Genomic DNA, 22,897 nt, shown 5'->3' with positions numbered 1-22,897 from the left:
ACATAGAAGAGGTGAAGGAAAAAACGAGGAAGGAGCTGTCAGCCATCACAACAGATGAGTTTGAAAAATGTTCCCAAGAATAGAATCACAGGTAAGGTTGTTTCTTTAAAAAAAAAAAAAAAAAAAAAAAAAAAAAAAAAAAAAAAAAAGTATACCCTCGTATTGTGGAATTTGAACCATGCATCCAGTTACATAACAAACAAGAAACTTGAAGGAATAGAAGTAAAATAAGGGACGGAATAATGTAATTCTTTAGTGTTTTGCAGTTAGGTGGCCATCACATCAGTCCTCATTTTTCTCTCTCCACAATCTGATCTTTTCATCCATATGTTGTAATATTATGTAATTTTGTGGCCAGGTTCTCATCCATGCAAGTTGCCCCATTTTCTTTAATGCTCCTTTTTCCCTAGGAAAAGTATTTTTAACCCAATATGCTTTTACTCCATAAATTTTACAAAGGTACTTTATTTTTCATCTACAAAACTATTCAGAACTATTTTTTTTCTCATTTGTATTTGTATTTAGAAACACTAAGTAGCCTACCAAGGCAGTTTATTAAGATAAAAACACTTAACAGGTAACGTTTCAACCCTGTATCAGGGTCTTCCTCAGACGAAGAACTAAACTTTTAGTTTTAAAACTAAACTAAAAGTTTAGTTCTTCGTCTGAGGAAGACCCTGATACAGGGTTGAAACGTTAAAACTAAAACTAAAAGTTTAGTTCTTCGTCTGAGGAAGACCCTGATACAGGGTTGAAACGTTAAAACTAAAACTAAAAGTTTAGTTCTTCGTCTGAGGAAGACCCTGATACAGGGTTGAAACGTTACCTGTTAAGTGTTTTTATCTTAATAAACTACCTTGGTCAGCTACTTAGTGTTTTTAATATGGAAACAAGGCTTAATTATATTACAATTGTATTTAGAGTGTAAAAACATAATTTTGTTAGTTTCTCACTTACTTCTATATTTTTATACATTATTAACTGCAGATTAACTGCAAATTTTCTTAACACAGTTCCAGAAATGAAAACTTAGGGTCGGAAATAGAACATCAGAAAGTTGATAAACATCTATTTTGCAAACAAAACCTCTGCAATAATAAAAGTACAAAAAGTGTTAAAGATTTTTAAAATTAGCAATTAGATTTTCAAGTTGAAGATACAACAAAAAATTACCTCTGTTTCTAATTTCTTTTTCGAAGTGTTTATCAGCACCCAAGCTTCTCCATTGATTTTTTTCATTTTATGTTGCTTTTCCACCACTTTTGGCTATCACAATAATGGGGATGCATGGTAATAAGATGAGATGGGTGGAAGGACAATCATAAACACACAGGGATGACACAAAGCAAACCCCCCAACAGAGAATTATACTGGCTGTCGGTCCAGCACCATAGCCTGCATAAATACAGCTCAGGGTGTACTACATGGAAGAGACAAGAACATTTGAGTGCCTTCAAAAGGTTACCCCTTCCCCCCTTCCTTTTTCCATCAGGATCTGTATTGTCAGTATCAACAACAGAGGCTGTGTCTAAAAGGTCCATAAAGCAAGCTTGAAGTACAGTGTTATCGGAAGTGACGTGACATCAGTGCAATTCGAAAGCGGCAATTAAATGAGCATTCGAGTTTGCAGCGTGCAGGACTTGACAATGTAGGCTTGTGTACATCCCTCGTGTGCTCATTATTCACTTGTTTGAAATCAAGGAAGTCTAAAGTTGGTTGGCTGTAGTTCTTCCATGTGTGGAAATGTAAATTTAGGAACCTTTTAAAATGCTGTGTGATTTCTACGGTGAAAAACAAGTATTTACAATGCAGAAAAAACAAAATTTTCTTAGTTTTATCTACTGACTGTATTAGGAACCGCAGTCAAAGTACAATTCCAAAGATCTTTGCTTCCAGCCCAACACTCGAAGTATGTTCTCTTCATGAGCGGTCTTGCACCTTATGGACACGGCAAAGTCTTCTTTAACCTGATCGTCTTTGAGAAGCAGTTGTATTCTGTCACAATCCACATACGCCTCTTAGCCATTTTAACTCGCAACAGCACTAACATACCCCCACAGATCCCACAAATAAAATATTATTAGTCACCAACAGCTCATAAAATTTACAATGCTACCCACTGCACCCACCAACATGTACTGTCTATCGGAACGGCAGCTCAGCATGCTGTTTCTAAGAATGTTACGTAGAAACAAGGTAGGGGGAAACAACTGAGTTTGTAGAAATTAGAGTGGGTCTAGGGTTAAAATTGATTTTAAATCAGTGTTCTTTTGTCTCTCATGTGACTAGCTGGTCAATCATACGTCCCTTGTTGGAGACCAATTTCATCAAATTACCATTTGTCCTCACTGTAGCATTTAAACTAAAGGGGTAGAAAAGTGCCAAAGAATGATACTTCAGTCACATTGCAGTTACGTAAGAAGTTCACTGGATAGGAATTTCTGGACATTGTATTCGGGATAATAATTAGTAGCATATTCTTTAACTATGTCTCGTGATTAACACAAAGCTATGGCCACAAAAACTAAAGCAGCATCCACCAACATTAAACTAAAGCCCCCACTTAATGCATCACCTCCAACGCATGTGTCAATGCATGAGCATTTCTTTTGTCCTTTCGATTGAAGCTCTTTCCGCACACATCGCAACTGAACGGCTTTGCACCTGAATGAATGAGCCCGTGCCTCTCTAGTTTGTCCTTGTACATAAAGCTCTTCCCGCAAACGGGGCACACATAGTCCCGAACACCTTTGTGGATCTTCATGTGCCTCTGAAGCCCGTATCGGTACCCAAAACACCTTCCGCATATGTTGCAAACGTTTTTGTCCGGGTTGAAATGAGTTGTTACGTGGTGCGAAAGCTGTAGTTCCGTAGCGAGTGTCATATTACACAGAAAGCAAACGTGCTGCGAGTGTTTATTGTGGCCTCCTACTTCCTCTGGAATGAATCTAGCATGGTGTTTACTTTGAACATCTTCATTCTTGTTAGGAGTGTTCTTCCTCTTCTTTGCACCTCTTTCATCGTTTGGTCCTACATGTGATCTGAAAGTTGAAAAGTAATATCCTTTTCTACACTCAATAACATAAAATTAATTCTTAAAACTCACAATACATCAAAATTACACCAATACATGTGAAAATGGAACAATTTACCATTTGAAGTGCCTGAAAATAAAATTCTGTGTGAAGACATAAAGTGATTTACACTCCTTGAATTATTCCTTGTGGTCCAATGTTAAAGGGGTATTTCACACCCAAGCGACATGCGGCACATATGGCTTGAGGATTTCCCCAATTGAAGGCAGGCTTGTGGCATTGCTGTCAATTGGTCTGTTTCCAAGCAACGTGTGTCATTTGTCGCTTTAGTCTTAAAACTCCTTAAGATACTGTCATGGTTTGTATCTAGACACATGTGTAAATCAGTTTTAAACAAGATTTTCCTCCAAAAACACACTTCATCAAGAAAAAAGTATGTTGTGCAGTTCAAAATTATGGATCAGTTGCTGCAACAAGTGGTTGTCAAGAATGGGGTGGGCTGCAAATGTTTCTTCACCCTGATATTGGACCAGTGTCGGATCTACAAGTCTTGGGCCTGCCCGCAAAATATTACCACACCTACACCTACCCACCCACACACACACACCCAACTCAAAATTTTTAAATGGGAATTGGGTTATGTGATATATACAGTACACTGTTTTCTCACACCTGGAAAATGATGCATTTGTTACAATCATGCAGTCATAATTTTTACCTGATTAAAGATAGGTTGAAGAAACCTTCACCCCTGCATTTCTCATAAAATTCTAGCCTGATTTGATTTTAGTCTGACTGCCACGTGGGAAATCTGGGGTGGGTGATCTAAGGTTGGAATTTTTCCGGCTTTGTCCCCATATAAAGTGGCTCTAGGGTCCACCAAACGTCAACACAAATGGTATCTGGGGTAAAGGTGGCCGCAGTGTGGTGCTGATCACATCACCTCCAAGATGGCCGACATTGAAAATATGTGGGGCTGACCCACACATCCATTAACTATGACTGTGGCTCTGGCTCTTTGTGCACTCGTTTGCCTGTGAACTAGCACCTGCCCCCATGCTTCATTATGATAACATCACTGGTTCCGGCCCACATAGACCAACTTTTGCCATGATTATACATTTTGCACGTGATGTGATATTGTTATATTGGCTGCATCGCCCCATCCCCTCTTATATCCCCAGCTACTTTTTTTTTATAGTGCAGTGTTGACGTGAAATGGGCATATTATTATTATCAGGGAATCCTTTATTTTCGATTTCGTACGACCATGAGATGGGTGATGCCGCAGGATCTACATAGATGGTGAAAACTAAGAATAAATTGTCATCAATTTAGAGTTAACGGTAATAGCAGCGTCCCACGTCTTTGACAACTAACATTACTCTAGTAAGCACTTCGTAAATCTAGCTCCTTGAAAGTCAGTGTTAACTCCATTTAAGATGAAATTTAGCTCTTTTATGCACACCAGGTTTGGCAACACTGCCAGGAGGCAAGGAGAAATGCATTGGGCATATGGGAGTATTTTTTGATTTGTTATCTTGGGAATATAAAACTTCCGATGGAATAGAAAATGATATCAACGAGAAGAGAATGTAACATTGGGGTACCACTGTACTTTCCTTTTTTATATTAAATAGTTTAGATGTTATTTTAACCAAATTATTGCTTGTTTAGACATATATTGGAGTTGAGAAAAATATGCAATAAAAGAAGATATTTAATCTTACATGTTTACCATGACAAATGGAAACACAGATACACAAGAAAACGAACTGAGATAATCTACAGAGGCTGATACGCTTCCATATAGAGATTGCAAGGGCACGGTACGGAGAAGGTGCAGCTCAGACATGTGAAAGTTTCACCACTGAGGCATTAGTATGTGTTATGTAGGCTACCAAAGTAGTCGTGTTGTTCGAAGTGTAATGACGCCGAAAGTGAACCGCTTTTGGGAAGGCTACAATGTAGCACTTTCCGATGCACACTTCAGTTGTTCTAACAGTGCCATAAACATGAATTTGCTGTTGGACACTCCACTGTGAATGCCATAGTGCAACGATGTTTCAACGACGAAGCCACACCTGAAACGAACCCCAGTGAAGCTGACACCACCGGTGTTGCACGGCATTAAGACATTGACGTCGTTGAAGAATCACCCGACACAGCGGGCAATGGCCAGCCGGTTCCATGTGCACTGAAAGTTATGCACGTGGTTTCATGGTTGTGGCTGGCTTTTGTTACAGGAGAAAATTGAAGCTACGTCGCATTGCCAACAATGTGAATATCATATCAATACTGCGTATTATCAGGAACATATTTTTGACTGATATTTCCAACAATGAAATCCCCCACAATGTATGTCGTAGATACCAACTGTGTGGAGCTGCATCAGGACAAGGCGTCAAGTCACACAGCCAAATCATCGCTGGCATTCTACAGACAGATAGAAACTAGTACCAGGATTCGTGCTACTCCCTTCTCCGACATCCCCATGAACAGTCCCGATGGCAGCCCTGTTGACTACTGTGCATTCGGGCTTCTGAAACACCACCTTTCGTCTTGTAAGGTGCACAGAACTTTTGGCCTCTTGAAAGCAACCCAACAAGTGTGGAATAATATACCCCTTGTACACCTGCAATGAGGTCTTCTCCAGTGGAAACACTGCGCTGTTGAGCAATTGTCAAGAGTGCTGGTCGTCACATCTAACACAACCGGTGGTGGGAAGGTGGTCTGTCATAGGTGTGTGAACACTTCAAAGTCGTCTATATGGAAGCGTATCAGCCTCTGCATATGTAGGAGGTTAGTACTACGTCAGAACTAAATTTCAAATTTGTGATGTAGTGATGGCATGCATGGACACAACGTGCAGAACGAGTTTGGTTTACTAGTTTTCCTATAATGTGCACTATGGAACACCACATGCTGCAGTAGCTCAGTTGTTAGGACGTCTGACTACCATGCGAGAAACCCGGGTTTGATCCCTGACGGGGGAGAACCGGGATTTTTTCCCACCTGTTCAAGCGGCTCCGGTACCCACCCAGCATCATGCAAAGTGGGTACCTGGAGGAAACTCTGGGGGGTCAAGGTGGCCAGGGGCATGGTGCTGATCACATCACCCCCACCTTCGGCCGTGATCAAGAAAGTGTGGGGCCCTATCTCCACACCCCCTATATGCCTTCACGGAATGGTGCAAAGAACAGGGGAGCACTCTTTTACTTTATAGAACACCACTGTAAAGTTAAAAAACCACTCAATATAAAAAAAAGCACTATTTTAGTTATTTTGTGTCACTTTACTACATTTTCAATTTGTTGCGACGATTGTGATGAATCATGAACTGACGGGACAAAAACAATGATACATCCATGCACGGACGAGGGATAAAATCTTGGATCTCTAGCTTCATAGCGCATGAAACTAGCCACTCTGACACTGAGGCCAGCAATTTGCGAACACAAAATCGATTATGAGGGTTCTGCTACCACTGACCAATGACTGTGACATCTGCTGGGAAACCTGGGAATTAATAAGAGCAGATGGCCAACTGATTCCTCTTCCACCTCAAACTTCATTTCCACTGATGACTTAACTAGTTCAAAATGACCTTGCCTACACAAGAAGCCTTTTAACATCATGATAATTATAAGATTAAAAAATCCTTGCGAACAGCAAACAAACCAGTTCAAATATCATGCTTTCTCATGAGCCCGAGTTTATATGAGAATCCCGCACCACATATTTTACAAGAATACGGCCTTTCACTCGTGTGCGATACTGAAAGTGTCCTTTCTGAGTGAAGCCTTTCCTGCAAACATGGCACATGTGGGGTTTCTCCCCTGTGTGGATTCTCACGTACATCTGAAGGTGATCGTGCCTGGTGAATACTTTCCACATTGATTGCACGTGTTCCTTACTTTCCAACTACCACTGGCATGAACTACATTTCTAGGATTATTTGCCATGTTTGCTTGTAGTACGCTAAACATTGGTTTTTTTCCTTCAAAAAGACAGCCAGGGCCAAATCTGAAAATGAACACTTGATTTCATCTTACTGTCAACAAGTAAGATGACAACTGTAGTAACGTTCAGTAAGGTCCATTACGATGTCTCACCATACACTTACTTTTGGTAATAATCAAGAATGAAAAGTAATAGCAATAATTATGAAATTTATTGTTATATCCTGTTTTCAATGGTGTTTCTGGCAAAAAAAAAATATTTATCCTTTACACAAGAGATTCCCAAACTTTTTCGTTTCACGGCACCCTTATTGTTTCAAGATCTTTCCGCAGTCCCCAAGTCAGAATGCACGTCTATCTATCACTTGCAACGCTGTTAGTGTGGTTACGTTCCATATGTATTTGGTATGGCAACTCCGAGGGGTTGGAAATTTGTTCATCGTTTAATGTCCATCAATTGGAGTGAAATTGTTGTGCTTGTGAATATGCACTGAATTTTCTGTCATTTATGGGCTAAAGTAAAATAAGGGTCCAGTGGGAAAAAAACCCAACATTTCCAACATATTCTTCTGTCAGAGTTTAACATAGGGGCAAAGGCAGCACAAAACATATGTTCCTTGTATGGGGAGAATGCCAATGGGCAAAGAAGGGCAAGAAACTGGTTTTGTCATTACAAAAAGGGCGCTTTGTACCACACACTTTAAATAAAAACAACCAAATCAGTGAGTAGGCCAGGAAGACAACATCAAGTGCTGCGACATGATAATGCACACCCACACACAGCTAACATGACAAAAGCTGCTATCCAGGAGCTTGGTTGCGAAGTAATTCCACATCCTTACTCCCCCAATTTTGCACCCTCGGATTGCTGCCTTTTCAGCTCTCAATCCATCAATCTTCAAGGAAGCTCCTTTGGTGACGAAAATGCTCTTCAAACTTGGCTTGACGATGCCTTCAACCCCGAATCAGCTGATTACTTCAGGCCTTCATTTGAAAAACTGCCCCAACGTTGGTAGACAGTCGCAGACAATGAATTGCTGATTAATTTTTGTCTTTTTGTTCATCTCAAATTAGTATCAAATAAAAATAATTTTGCCACGGTGAAAGAAATGCTATGAACTCATGCATCAATGTAATATTTCAAATTCAGAAACATTTTATGTATAAAAGGTACTAAATAAGTACATATTTGGAACAAAGGCACTGTGGTACACACTTTCGGAACTGCTGCTTTACACAGTATATCCACTGGATCAATTTTCTTCAATGTGTATGTTTTTTTTCTTCTATGGTCCTGAAACTAACATTTAACGCAATACAAGAAACAATAGTCAATAAAAGAAAATAAATATAAAAAACTTGTTATTGCATCTTTTATCTTACGATTTGGCACACACGGTAGATGTACTATGAAGAAACTTGTGCGAAAAATGCAGGCTCGACCAAAACTCGAACCCAGGTCTGGCATACTGTGCCATTACTGTACCAACTGAGCTACTGAAGCAGTCCTGGGTTCACCTGATTTTTCACTGTTGCTGTTTTGCCTGTGCGGAATTTCTACTGGTGGAGAAATGGCATGATATGCAACAGACCCAGGTCCGAGTCCTGGTCGAGCCTGCATTTTTTACTGAAAGTTCCACACAGTGCATTTTTTATTCATCTCAAGAGCATACATATCTTTTTTCATTATGAACATTTGTTTTTTTTATCTTGGTTCCCAAAAATGTATTATTTCATATAGCTGAGAAGTACTATAAGTTAACATGTTTTCTTTCTCTTGTTTAAACAACTCACTTATAAACCTTTCAAGTTTTATTGAAGATTAGGCACACACAAAAGATGTACCACGTATAAATTTTTCGTGCAGGTAAAACAGAGACAGCGAAGGATCAGGCGAGGCCAGGCCAGCTCAGTAGAGCAATGACACGGTATGCCAGAGAGCCGGGTTTGTGTCCTGGTCGATCCTGCATTTTTCGCTGAAAAATTTCTACGCTTTCAAGTTTTGTTCTAAACATCTGGTTAACTTACCTGTTATCTCTAACATCTTCCACTATATAGTCTGCTGAATTCTCTGCTTCCTCGTCCGAATCGGTAAGGTTAACCATGTCATCTCGTCTCTCCATCTTGACACCAGCATCCTGGAAACCGGAAATACCCACACTAGAAGTGACATGATTTTCACTCGACTTGTCGGTTGTAGAACATGCTGCAGTGTTGTCCCAGTTTGAAAAGTCATGTTCCGACCTACTACCAGCATATCTCACTGTAACATCTTGCCCACTGTCTGCAGATAATGAATTAGCAACTGAGACTGTCCGTGCGAAATCAGGAATACCGAAGGGACCTGACAGCATGGGGGGTTCTTTAAGAGTACTTTTTCTCATGGCAGAAATCTCACTTTTATTGTTTACACTGTCTGGGGCTGGAGAAATTGCACTGGTTTGAGAATTGTCTTCAACAACACAGTTCTGTTGCAGTTGAGCTCTTGCGGCACTCTCAACTTTCACTTGCGCAATGGCACTGCTGTCTTCAGTTTTCATTTGTGCGGAAGGTGTAGAATCTGCTTGATTTGTCTAAAAAAAGCAACAACAGTAATAGGTAAGAGTTAAGTACATTAAAGAAGGTATAGCTAAAGGCAGGGGTAGAAAAAACATTAAATAATTCAGGAGCCAGCATTATACACTAGCGGCAGAAAGTTTCGACTCACCTGTAAACATTTGTCATTCACTGAAAGTAAAGTTTAAAATGTGACAACAGGTGACACTACTGTGCTGGAATTTCACTATTGATATTTATAGAATGTTTTTAAAGCTGTTTTGATATGTCTTGGAAATTTTAATCTATTTATCGAATGATGTTTATGTAATATCAGTGTGCAGTCCACTTCTATAAACTTTTTCCTCTGTTATCGGTATGCTCTTAACAAGTTCTCACCGTCGTTTAATACATTCTCGCTATGTTAATCTTCAACGTTGCAATCATACTACCGATTGTGAGTGGTTGATTCAGCCTACTGACCAGTTATTGTGGGGTCAGTGGTACGTATACCAGAAGTGATTGTGTGTAATTTTAACCTACAGTACCTGCTATTGTCATGCTATTTGTATTTGAACCTTGTGAAGTATTAGTGCCCAATTGGACGTAAAGGCGGGAACAAGTTCGCATTTACCAGCAACTATGGGGAAGAAGGCTAATATAAGCCAAGAAATTAGGGTCAAGGCATGTGCATATAAGGAAATTGGATGGTCAAACCGACAAATAGCAAAACAATTAAACATTTCCGAATGCAGTGTCCGTAAAGCAGTTGAGGGTGGCTACTCTAGGACCACGATAAAATTCAAGTATAATTCCCGGTTTTCAAGGCAAATTTTCAAAAAACCCAAGGCCACAAGCAGATGTTTTCTCTATTTCAACCTAGTGTAATACAGCCTCTCAACAGCCACACACATGCACCAGAGGCGCAACCACGAACTTTTGTCTGGGGGGGGGGAGCAAGTACCAGGATAAATGTACCAATAATATTAATAATAATAATGACATTATTATGACTATTATTATTAGTAGTAGTAGTAGTAGTGGTGGTAGTGTCAAAGACGTTATCATCCTCGTAAATTGTACAAAAAGGGGGTAGAAGTCGGTGTTCAAGCATTTGTGTTGGAACAAACTAGTTTAAACATTTTTTTTTTTAAAAAAAGTTCATTTTTGCACATTCATTAATAATGGAAAACAAGTACACAAACTGTATTTTTGAATGGCAGAAAATGCATTCCGAATATTATTATTTTTGTACATATACGAGAACATGGATAACTTTCAGGTACAACACATGTTTTACACATATTCAAAATGGAGTGTTGTAAACTAAGAAAATTCATGCCAACACTAAATCGTGTACGTATTCAAAGTTTCTTTAATAAATATATACAGCATATAGGTCTATTATTTATATTCATTACATAATCAATTCACCCACCTCATAAAAACCAACATCAAAAATTATATAAATTGTCTCAAATGTGCACAGTCCTTTTCCTCCCAACAATTGTTCACGCATTTAAGACAAAATCCATTAAGAGAAGTCTTATTTCTCTCTCTGGTAATTTACAATGCCAGACAACAATCATACTGCGAGTGAAGCGAACAAGAACATTTATACTTTTTTTTTTTTTTTTTTTTTTTTTTTTTTTTTTTTTTTTTTTTTGCAAACTGAAAACAATATTGATTTAACAGGGTGCAAATAATTTCACGAGGAGCCATGGCATTCTCTCTACTACAACTTTTAACATTTAGATTGTTCATCGGGCCAGGCTGGACTCCTGCCGCTCCCTAGCTACGGCTCTAAACTTGACGAGACTAAGAAAAGCAGGTATTGCGAGCAAAGAGAGCAAGAAATTTTTATGAAATGTATTTTTATTTGCACAAAATTTCAAATTGAGGGGGATAATTGCCCCCCCCCCTGTGCCCTTGGCCATCAACGTTTGCCCCCTTGCCCTCCTTAGAATAGATTTTCATTCACGGTTGGTGGGGGAGGATGCCCACCTGCCCCACTGTGGTTGCGCCACTGATATGCACACACAAATATAGTAACGATATGAAGTGTCTGTGTGATTCCAAGGTATCCAAAAATTCTAATTTAATTAAACGGTATATTTAAATCATTTAATTTGAGGTCCTTAGTTTACATTTCCCATTTCACATACTCAGACTCTACATACATCTACAAACACAAGTCACACAAATGTTATGGTATATATTCTATATATTCTAACCTGCGAAAAATTGTTAATTGTGTAAGAATTTCAAACTCAATTCTACCTAAACATCTTCAAGAAATCTTATCTTGCAATAATCTTCTGTCTGTCAGATTGCTCTACAAAGGACAGTAACAAAGTAAACAGATCGAGAGAATTCACACAACATTATTTTCCTTCCTCGATTAAAAATAAAAACTCAACTGTGAAAATCTCGCCTCAGGGCATTTATCAATATGTATAAATTCAATAGGATTTCGATTAATAAAAGTTGCAATTTTTCACGTCTACAGAGAAAAATTCAAGCAGAATTCACACATAATTCCCGGAGCCAAAAATTCACGCAGAATTCCCGGTGAGTAGCTACCCTGGCAGTTATACGACGAGAGGAAACTGGCAGTCATGAGGATCGCCCACGCTGTGGGTGTCAAAGGAAGACATCTATCGTCGAGGACAACCACATTGTCATCCTCAGTAAGCGTGACAAAAGGCGTTCGGCAGTGGACATATGTGCAGAAATAAATAAAACAAGAGAGCAACCAGCGTCTGTTACAACAGTGAAAAGTCGTCTGCGTGCGGCTGGATTATTTTGTCGAGTAGCAGTTCGTAAACCATTGTTGAAAGCCGTCCACAAGTGTAAAAGGCTGGAGTGGGCCAAAGATCATGCTAACTGGACCATCGAACAATGGAAACAAGTACTTTGGATGGATGAATCAAAATATGAAACATTTGGTTCTAACCACCGCCCTGGAGAAAGAGTTTTGGAAGTTTGTATTACTCCAACAGTGAAGCATGGAGGAGGCAGTGTCATGGTATGGGGATGTTTTGGTAACAATATGGTTGGTGATTTAGTGAGAGTGCAAGGAACACTTGAACAGAAACAGTATCATCGTATTCTTTCACACAATGCTGTACCATCCGGGACAAGATTAATATTGTTCTACAAAAGGATAATGATCCTAAACACACTTCAAAATTGTGTAAGCAATATGTCGCAGGAAAGGAAGACGAAGGAGCATTGCAGTCGATGATTTGGCCTTCCCAGTCACCTGATTTAAACCAATTGAGCTATTGTGGGAGGAACTTGACAGGAAGGCAAAAGCAAGGACCCCAAGCTTCGTGGAGGAGCTGTGGCAGTGTCTACTGGAAGCCTGGGAAGGTATGAAAACAGAGACATTAGAAAAACTCACAGCAAGAATGCCATGCATATGTAAAGCTGTAATCAAATCAAGGAGAGGACACATTGACGAACAGGCAGTGTGATGCAAATGCATTATGATGCCTTTTTTTTTTTTTTAACATTTTTAACTTTTTGTCAAAATTGGTGTCTTCTATACAGTGTTATATGTAGGTTGGTGTGTAACATACCCATACAAGTTCAAATATATGCACTATGATGGTTGGTTTCAACTAATAGCATTTTACTTTCATTTACACAATAAATTTCATAGGCGAGTCTAAACTTTCTACCGCTATACGACACACGGTTTTAGAAGCATATCGCGCTACGACTCCAGGGATCCCAGGTTCAAATCCCGGCCTGGACATGGATTTTGTGAATGTCCATCCATCAATTTCATCATATCATCACTCATTCTCATCTTCACAATTAGCCAAAAGTGACAGAAAAGTTAAATAAAATAAAGTACATCAAATCAGATTAATAATGTCGCTCTCGAAACTTATTACAAGTAGTACAGGCACCAAGGGTAAAATATTACATTCACAACACAGAAATCTAGTGTATTCTTGCTTCAAGGAATTGGCGTTGGAAGAAGTGCGTGCTGAAACAGTGTTTTCTCAGAGTCGAGAACTTACGGCTAAAGCGTGTGCTGTCTGTGTGCATACTGTATTGCGTATTATAAAACAGGGTAACGTATCTACACAGAAATCGGTGAACCCCTATTCAGATCTGGGAAACATGCCAGAAAACAGAAACGAGAGAGATGACAATGGTCTTGCAATTCCTCTATAATAAATACTTTCAAACTTTTTCAGGTATGAGTTTCCCTTATATGCTGCAGTGATATGATATAATCCTGTGTAGAATTCTTTACTATATATTTCATTCTACTCAAATATCACGTGCATGCATTATATATAAAAAGCTGAATATTGGACACGGCGAAATCTCTGCGTTTCCTTTCCGCTAGCAGTTGGTTTGGCAGCAGCGTGACGGCACTGGCTGCGTATTGGCTGAACTCGTGTTCCTCCTAAAAGCGTACGCCGTATAGTGTATATACAGGGTGCTGCATATTGTATCTACAAATTTGAGTTGGCAACCCTGTCAGAATGCATGTGCGCATGTATGGTGAACCTACATCTGTGAAGAGTTGGGAGTCAGGCAATTGGTATACCATGGAGCTCTGGATACGCAAATTGCGGCAGTTGAAGCCTTCATCCAAGAAGGAACCAGACACTGTTGTAAAACAATGAAGATATCGATGCACCTGTTCCGAAGACACAGCATTCTGAGCTGGATTATACAGTGGAGAGCTACGGTTAATGTTGTGAACCGTCAGTCGCCATGAAATTCGCGCAACTCCGCAGGACGTGTGTGTGGACATGCGTCATGGAAGCCTTTTCGCATCGCCTCAAACAGTGCATCCAAGCACGAGGAGGACATTTAGAGGATGTTATTTTCAAGCTGCACTGATGTCTGTATTGTCCATATTATACACTGTATTAAATGCCTATGTGCATATTTTTATTTCATAATCATAAAAAGTTACTACAGACACTCACCGTCTTTCCGTTGTCATTTGAAGTTGGTAGATACAATGTGTGCCACCCTGTATTTGCAAATATGCCGACCTCAATGGCAGAGTGGTTAGCACAGCATGCCTAATGTTTGGGGTCCTGGGTTAAAATCTCGGCAAGGGCAGGTGTTCTTTGTTAGTGTGGCCTCACCAACTTCATCATATCATTGCTCATCTTCATTGCCGTAATTAGTCCAAAGTAGAAAAGCAACGGTATGAATTTACAATACCGGAAGTATCTCCAATGGCTTTCAAATTCGGCATACTCACTAATTTTGGCCTCGTAATCACGAATCTGCAGTTAAAATTTGGCAGTCACGTCTAGAAATTGCAAAATAATCCTTGTCAATTACCGTTATGATTCTCCATACACTAACATGGAAACCCTGTTTTCTGATATGAAGACGTCTTCCTTTCCGCACAACGTTTAACACAATGTTGCTCAAGTGTTGTGCAATAAGAGACTCGTTGAATGGCACGTTGATTTCCATGTGAGAAAATGGCATCTTGCGTAAAGGTGGAAAACATGTTTGTCCCACGAACCCTTCACGGTAAGGTTAGGTTAAGTTAGGCAAGCATAGTTAAAATTAAGGGTCATCATAAACATAGTTTCGAAACGCTAATCATTGTAAAAAATAGTCGTTTTCTTCATAAATCAAGGGTGTTTACTCCGTTCACGGATCCACATTTTTCAACTCATTTTGTAATTTCTAGACGTGACCACCAAATTTTAACTGCAGATTTGTGATTATGAGGCCAAAATTAGTGACAATGCCAAATTTGAAAGCAATTGAAGATACTTCCGGTATTGTAAATTTGCTCCAAAGCAACAAACTAATGCATCAATCAATCAATCAAAAAACACAAAACAAATCCATATGATGTAGGGCAGGGGCATGCTAAATGATAGCAGCAACATCCAGCAATCAGAAATAGGTTCAATACAACTCTCCATTTTGTACTATGACAGTAATTTTTGCTTGGGTAATAATAACGGCTATAATATCTAAGGGGTTACATCTGTAAATTATACAATTCAGAAAACTAGTTGTCACAGGTACCTGAACTCTCTTTAAGGAAAGTTATCACTGCTATTAGGGAAAGTTCAAAGTGCTGCATCCATAGATTTACTGTCTGTTATTTAATTTCCATAAGTTAGGTTCAATCATTGTAGTTAGACTACTATAGAAGGTGGTCAAAATTAAAATTTTCCTACCCGGAGCCCTCTGGGACCTGTTCAAAACATCGGGTTGCAGTGAAACACAGTGTAGATGCTATGGAGACCATGGGGAAGCGAATGATGACAGCAAAATAGTTCAAATATTCACCACCAGGTGAATATATGGCACTGAAATCTGGTGCACAGTAAAAATCATGTTGCTGAATCATTGATCATGCTGTTTTATGCTGTACTGACATAAAGTAAAAATAAAGTGTTGCATGTCAGATTTGTCGTCATTAATTCAGTGCCACATTTCCACCTGGTGGTGAAAAATTGAACTATTTTCTTTTTCATCAGGATTTGCTTACCCATGGTCTCCACAGTCTCTGTACCAAGTTTCACCACAATCTGTTGCTTCAAAGGGCTCGGACCACCCAGTACATGCTGTCAATTTTGGGGGGAAGAAATAATTAACAAGAAAATGCTATCTTAAAATCTAATGTCATAAGCATATATTACAAGAAAATACCTTTTCATGTGATGCATCTGGGTGTGACTCACATGTTGCAACGTACGTATTTAATATACTCTCCGACTTGTGACAAGTTTCTCTGAATTCAGTAAAGTTTTCTAGTTTGTCCACACACGAGTAACAAATATATTTTGGAAGACTATCTGCTTCAGATACCTGCAATAAAATGAAAATTTACCAATGAATAAAATGTTTTTTCTAGTTATTAAAAAAAATTGACAACAGTGTCAATTAGAAAAATAGTTTATTGCGCAAAGAATATTCGGTATGCTTCACCCTCTGTACCCCACCATTGAGAAAGTGAGTGAAATACTTTGCTGGGTTTGTGAAAATTATGTTGTTTATGAACGTTTTCAGTTCTTTTTAGCTTGCGGAAATGTGTTATCGTGAAGTAAGGTACATCTGTTTGTTACCTTACCATGAAACAGAACAGTCTGAAGGTTCCGCTCCACCAAGTGAATACAGCACCCAACATTACAATGCATAACAACATTAGGCATTAGCTTAAGATTATTAGGGTTGTTACTGATAGCATTTTTCGACATGTTCTGATATATTTTGGGATCAAATATCTCTTTTAGGTATAATTACAGAATACTGGGAGTATCTCGATTGCTCTCAAATTTGGTATACTCACTAATTTTGACTTCTAAATCACGAATCTGCAGTTAAAAATTGGCGGTCACGTGTAGAAAATGCGAAATACCGTGCATACATTACCGTTATGATTGTTGATACTAATGGTCGCCATGTCTCATGATGTGAACAAGTGAAGTTCGCTATCCGTTCCATGGAGCATTGCTTTACAAGTGACAATATGGCATCTTCAGTAATGTGGAAAACATACTTGCCACACGAACCATTCACGAAAGGTTAGATTACGTTAGGCAAGCATAGTTCAAATTCAGGGTATTCATAAACATAGTTTTTGAACGCTAATCATTGCAAAAAAAATTGTTGTTTCCTTCATAAACCACCGGTGTTTACTTCGTTCACGGACCCCCTTACTTTGCTTGTTCACTCTTTTATTTGTGTTTTAAGCATGCTGGAACCAACTTTATATTGCGTAAAACATCGAAATCTGTTCATTAAAAAAAGCTCAATATAATACTTATGGGGGTAAAGTGGGTGAATGGCCCCAAATACTCATATAATACAACACTATACAGAAATTGAGTTTCTATAGATTGTGGTAACAGTTTCATACATCGAAGACACATTTCTTCAATTTTGCACAAGAAACTACTTACGGAAATGAAATCATGTATTTTTCAAGAGAAATATCTCACAGACGCACAATTGCCATTGCTTTCATTTGCTTGCCCTAAGCCAACAGGATGCTGCGTACGTTTGATGACGTAAGCCCCTGTCAGTGTTTCAAACCCCCCTATTTTTTTTTTTAACTATGCTTGCCTAACGTAACCAAACCTAACCTAACCTTATCGAAAATGGTTCGTGAGGCTATCCGCGAATGGTTTGTGGGGCTATCCATCAGCTACTTGTGCATAATATACAATTTGCACAACTGATGAACACGATAGTAGGTATTTTTCGGTGAAGGATGTTGGAAACACTGCATGCCCACTATGGTAGTCAAGATTTGCCCGCCATATTCTGTTATGGAAGCGAAAAAAGGAGTCAAAGAAATTACTCTCTATGTGAAAAATTGTGTCTTTTCGTGTAAAAAGCATAAGGAGCGATTTTACAATACAGGGAATTTCTCCATTTTGTTTGAAATTCGGCATACTCACTAATTTTGGCCCCCTAATCACGAATCTGCAGTCAAAATTTGGCGCTCACACGTGGAAATAGCAAAATAATCGAAATTAAGTTCTTATTTCCACACCCTCGATTTCCGAATTTCCCGCCGGTTCCGGGCTCCGCCCCTGGGGTAATCGACTTACCGCCCCCAACCGCTATCGCGGCCCCGCCTATATCTATAGACTCCCTGTTAAGGGCATGTTAGAAAGGAGCGATTTTACAATACAGGAATTTCTATACGTGAGCGCCAAATTTTAAGTGCAGATTCGTGATTAGGAGACCCAAATTAGTAAGTAACCGAAAATTCAAACGAATTGGAGAAATTCCCTGTATTGTTAAATTATACCTTGAGATTATTTTGCTATTTGCACGTGTGAGCGCCAAATTTTAACTGCTGGCGCTTATTTGGGGGCAGGTGAATCTGGCCAATTTCTAACATGCCCTTAACAGGGAGTCTATAGAAACAGGCGGGTAGCCGGAGCGGAGCGGAGCGGAGCGGAGCGGAGCGGAGCGGAGGCGGGGCCGCGATAGCGGTTGGGGGCGGTAAGTCGATTACCCCAGGGGCGGAGCCCGGAACCGGCGGGAAATTCGGAAATCGAGGATGTGGAAATACGAACTTAATTGAGATTATTTTGCTATTTGCACGTGTGAGCGCCAAATTTTAACTGCTGGCGCTTATTTGGGGGCAGGTGAATCTGGCCAATTTCTAACATGCCCTTAACAGGGAGTCTATAGAAACAGGCGGGGCCGCGATAGCGGTTGGGGGCGGTAAGTCGATTACCCCAGGGGCGGAGCCCGGAACCGGCGGGAAATTCGGAAATCGAGGGTGTGGAAATACGAACTTAATTGAGATTATTTTGCTATTTCCACGTGTGAGCGCGAAATTTTAACTGCAGATACGTGATTACGGGGCCAAAATTGGTGAGTATACCGAATTTCAAACAAAATGAAGAAATTCCCGGTATTGTAAAATCGCTCCAATCTCAATTAAGTTCGTATTTCCACATCCTCGATTTCCGAATTTCCCGCCGGTTCCGGGCTCCGCCCCTGGGGTAATCGACTTACCGCCCCCAACCGCTATCGCGGCCCCGCCTGTTTCTATAGACTCCCTGTTAAGGGCATGTTAGAAATTGGCCGGATTCACCTGCCCCCAAATAAACTGCAAATTTATACGTGAGCGCCAAATTTTAAGTGCAGATTCGTGATTACAAGGCCCAAAATCAGAAACTTCACGGAATCCTCCACACCCGGTACAAACTTAATCACACATCCAGCAAACGTCATTCTTCTACCTCCCGTTTCACGTTCTAACGCTAGTCGCAAACGCAGACAGTTCGAAACACTGCATATCAACAAAACACAATCACGACCCGTCATGATAGTCACGACGGTGTACGAAGGTGATGGTGTACGAAGGTGTACGAACGTGATGTTGTCGGAAGATGTACGCGCCAAACGCTATCTCCGTCGGAGAATTAATTTTCAACGAACAACATAAATTTCAACTCTGAAACATTCCCAAATCACACAAAACACCTTCCCGATGTTCGACAATGCTACAGGAACTTATTACGGTAAGTAGTTTCTTCTGTAAAAATAAATAAATGTGTCCGAAGGATAGTAAATTAGTACCGAACTATGTTCCGCAACACACAACTGGTAAGTACGAACCATGCGAAACACAAAATATCTAATTTTAATGTCTCTCCGATCTATGAAACTGGTACCAATCCCCTTACATAAAAAGTGAATATTTCTTGTTCTGCAGCATTCTGTGGTGAAATTTTCAGTTTCCACGAAAGAAAATACCTCAAAGAACTTCGAGAATGCTACACAAACTGATTTCAATAAGTAGTTTCTCCTCTAAATTTGAAGAAATCCGTTCAAGCGATATCGCATATTTACCTAAAAACCTTCTGTGAATAGTTTGTGTAACATTTTTCGGTTAATAAGTGAAGGTTGCATTGTGATTTTTTTTTTTCCAATTTAATTTTCTGTTTGCCTAACCTAACCTTCCGTGAATGGCTTGTGGATCAATTTTCGCTTAAAAACCTTCTGTGAATAGTTTGTGCGCGCATTTTTAGGTTAATAAGTTTGGAAACACTGCATATCAGCTGACGATAGACAACGTGAGTCAAGATTTAAGGAAAGCGAATAAGTAACGAAAAATAAATACTTGTAATGTGAACAATTACGCTTTTTTCAGTGAAAAAAGCAAAGTCCCATGTTCAAAAACGTCCCGCTATGCATAACATGTAAGTACAAATGTAAATAATTAGGAAATAAACGAGTGAAATGTGTTTTCACTATACCATACTGTTACCAGTTCTATTTGCGACTAAATCCTTACCTTCTCTCATTTTTTATTTCAATACTACAATGCGTCATGTAATAGAACAAAGAGGATAAATAAATCGTGGTTCAAAAATGTTTAAAACATCTCGACACTTAACTGCATGCAAAATATGCAGTTTGGTAATTCACTTGTACGATTTGCCGATGAAATTACATTCTAAACATTGTGAAACTGAATAATATTTTACAATTGCTTACCATTAAACTAAGACAGCTCACAACTTTACCAATTAAATTTCTGCCAAAACCTGCATCTTCAAATATATGTATCTTTAGTTGGGTTTGTTTCAGAGATTTCAGACACAATCGGCAAACTTCTCTGTAGTCTACATCAATTCCTAACAAACCTATCATATCTTCTTCGGCTACAATCAAATGTACACAATATATGCAATTTTTTTTTTTCTACGATGAACCAACGATCACGTGTAGAAACTGCTCCATTTGTTACAATATTTAGTTTATTCGCCAGTTTTGTATCCTTATCCCTTTCACATAAGAATTCATCTAGAAATAGCCCTTTCCACAAACATATGTAAATAACGTTTCTTGGTTCTTGTTAACTGTGCGGCTATAGCCATATTGCACGTCTCCAGTCAGCTCATCCAGCCGCATTACAGTTAAATCCTTAGCAAGCAGCTAAGGCCCTTTCAATATGGTCTTAGCTAGCAGTCGCCATGTTTCTATATGGTCCAATGCCAGGGTTGGCAAAATTTGTGTTTTTTTTTAAAAAGAACAAAACAAACTGTTTTTTTTGTTTAAAACATGTTTTTTTGTTTTAAACATAATTTTAAACAGGAGTTTAAAAAAACATGTTTTAAACATGTTTTAAACACGTTTTAAACAAAAGAAAGTCAACCTTTTCCCAAGGTTTACCATACTGCGGGGCAGAATTTTTTGGGTCGGGGCGGGAAATTCTTTAAATCCCGACATTCGGGACGGGGAAAATTCTCAATTTCACGACAAAGTCGGGAAATTCTCGGAACGGGATATGTTCGAAATTTCCCAACGCTCTTGAAATCTCGAATTCTACACGTAATTTCCATCTTAAGTGCTTGTTTTTGCACTTCTGGTACAAATACTAACAATTTCCGATAAGTTCCAGATATTTACAATCCAGAAAACATCGAGAATTGACGACATTTTAAAATGACCATTCGCATTTCTCCGACTGCTTGGGATCCCGAAAAATCGGGAAGTCATTTTTTTTTCCGATCCCGACTTTTCGAGATCCCGCACACCTCTACTGCAGGGACAAAAGTTGTGGGTAATAGCCCCCCTTTTTTCCGCCACTGCTGAAGTAGGTTAGGATTCATATTCATCTAAATTTCAAGAAACTAAATACTATAGAATTACTATCCTCGTCCTGGAAAAATCAGAGTGAAATATTTCTCTCTGCCTGAACAGTTTATATAGCAGAAAACAACCTGCAATGTGATAATAGATTCTCCAGATCAATTTATCTTTCCAAGTACAAAATTATGTTACCAAAAGTAAGCATCTGCGCTTCATTCAGTTATACAAACCAATGAATCGTATCCCAAGAGAAAAAAAATTCACGTCATGATCAAAATCACGCATTGTGTATTCAGATATTAGTTTCCAGCTTCCACCAGTCTCAAATTTATAGGACGGTACGAAACAAAGAACTGAGAAGTTTCGAATTCTACAGTAAAGCACGGGTCTTTCTTGTCGCGCAACAGTTTTGCTACCTTGTGCATACATAGCTAGCCTGCCTAACCTAGGGTTACCAGACTTCCGGTTTTTCCCGGACATGTCCTACATTGTAGCCTTATGTCCGGTGTCCGGGAGGAATTTGAAAAATATCATAAATGTCCTACATTTTGAGCATCATATAATATTAATTAAATTAGGGAAATACATAACAAAAAAAAATCATGCAAGTTACAAGTCTATGGACTGCGCTTCCAAACTCATTAGTGAAATTTATTTTGATTCAGTCATTGCCCAAAAAGAAAATAAAAGTTTGTCCTGCTAGAAAACAAACGATAAAATGGAAGCAATTAATGAACAAAGTTTTCGGACCACTTTCTGATGATGTTACTATTCAATGCCTAAGCGGAATTTCTTGTCTTTGGGTATATACTGATGAAATAAGGTGCTTCCCATTCTTATTCAATATTTTGATTGTAAAGCAGGGGTATAGAGAACAAAGTTATTCAGGGTGCCTGCCAGTCAAGAGAGTAATGGAAGTCAAGAAAAAGTAAAGAAATCAATAAAACGGCAATAAATTATTCTTGTGGTGAAGAATTTTATCACAATGACTGATTTAGTTTATTTTAATTCACTTTTTCTACCCCTTTGGTTAATCGCGAAGATGAGGATGAACGGTGTTAAGATAAGATGGATGAAGGGACAGTCACAAACATATAGGGACAACAGACACAAACCCCACATAAGATTATACCCGGTGGAGAATCATAATGGTTCGGATCCCACTTGAAACTGTAGGTCCAGTCCCGATTAGCCTTACTGTGCACAAAGTGGACTTAAAACACCAACTCGATCAATCAATCCAGATACCAAAGCATCGCTAGTCTGCCAAAAACAGTCCAGGAT

At 39.1% G+C, this 22,897-nt stretch overlaps 1 protein-coding gene across 1 annotated transcript; it reads right to left on the bottom strand.

Moving 5' to 3' along the window:
- Window positions 1–1,052: 1,052 nt before the first annotated feature.
- On the bottom strand, window positions 1,053–20,916 carry LOC145999554 (uncharacterized). The gene is made up of 4 exons (XM_083136558.1): window positions 20,516–20,916; window positions 16,199–16,357; window positions 9,026–9,570; window positions 1,053–3,041 (listed from the first exon to the last, which is right to left on the bottom strand). Exons 1-4 carry the CDS (start codon window positions 20,669–20,671, stop codon window positions 2,564–2,566), a joined length of 1,338 nt encoding a protein of 445 aa, XP_082992684.1. The 5' UTR covers window positions 20,672–20,916; the 3' UTR covers window positions 1,053–2,563.
- Between the last annotated feature and the right edge of the window lie 1,981 nt (window positions 20,917–22,897).

Source organism: Lepisma saccharinum, chromosome 15, assembly GCF_977018435.1.
Source record: "Lepisma saccharinum chromosome 15, izLepSacc3.1, whole genome shotgun sequence".
In the NCBI taxonomy this organism is placed as follows: Eukaryota; Metazoa; Arthropoda; class Insecta; order Zygentoma; family Lepismatidae; genus Lepisma; species Lepisma saccharinum.
The sequence above is the reverse complement of the archived record's forward strand: the minus strand, read 5'-3'. Positions and strand labels throughout refer to the sequence as shown.

Coding starts and splice junctions, on each gene's coding strand:
- LOC145999554 (XM_083136558.1), bottom strand. CDS start 20,671: ATGATAGGTTTGTTAGGAATTGATGTAGACTACAGAGAAGTTTGCCGA. Junction 16,358..20,515: donor TGAGCTGTCTTAGTTTAATG/GTAAGCAATTGT, acceptor ATTTTATTGCAG/GTATCTGAAGCAGATAGTCT. Junction 3,042..9,025: donor GAAGATGTTAGAGATAACAG/GTAAGTTAACCA, acceptor TTCAACTTTCAG/ATCACATGTAGGACCAAACG.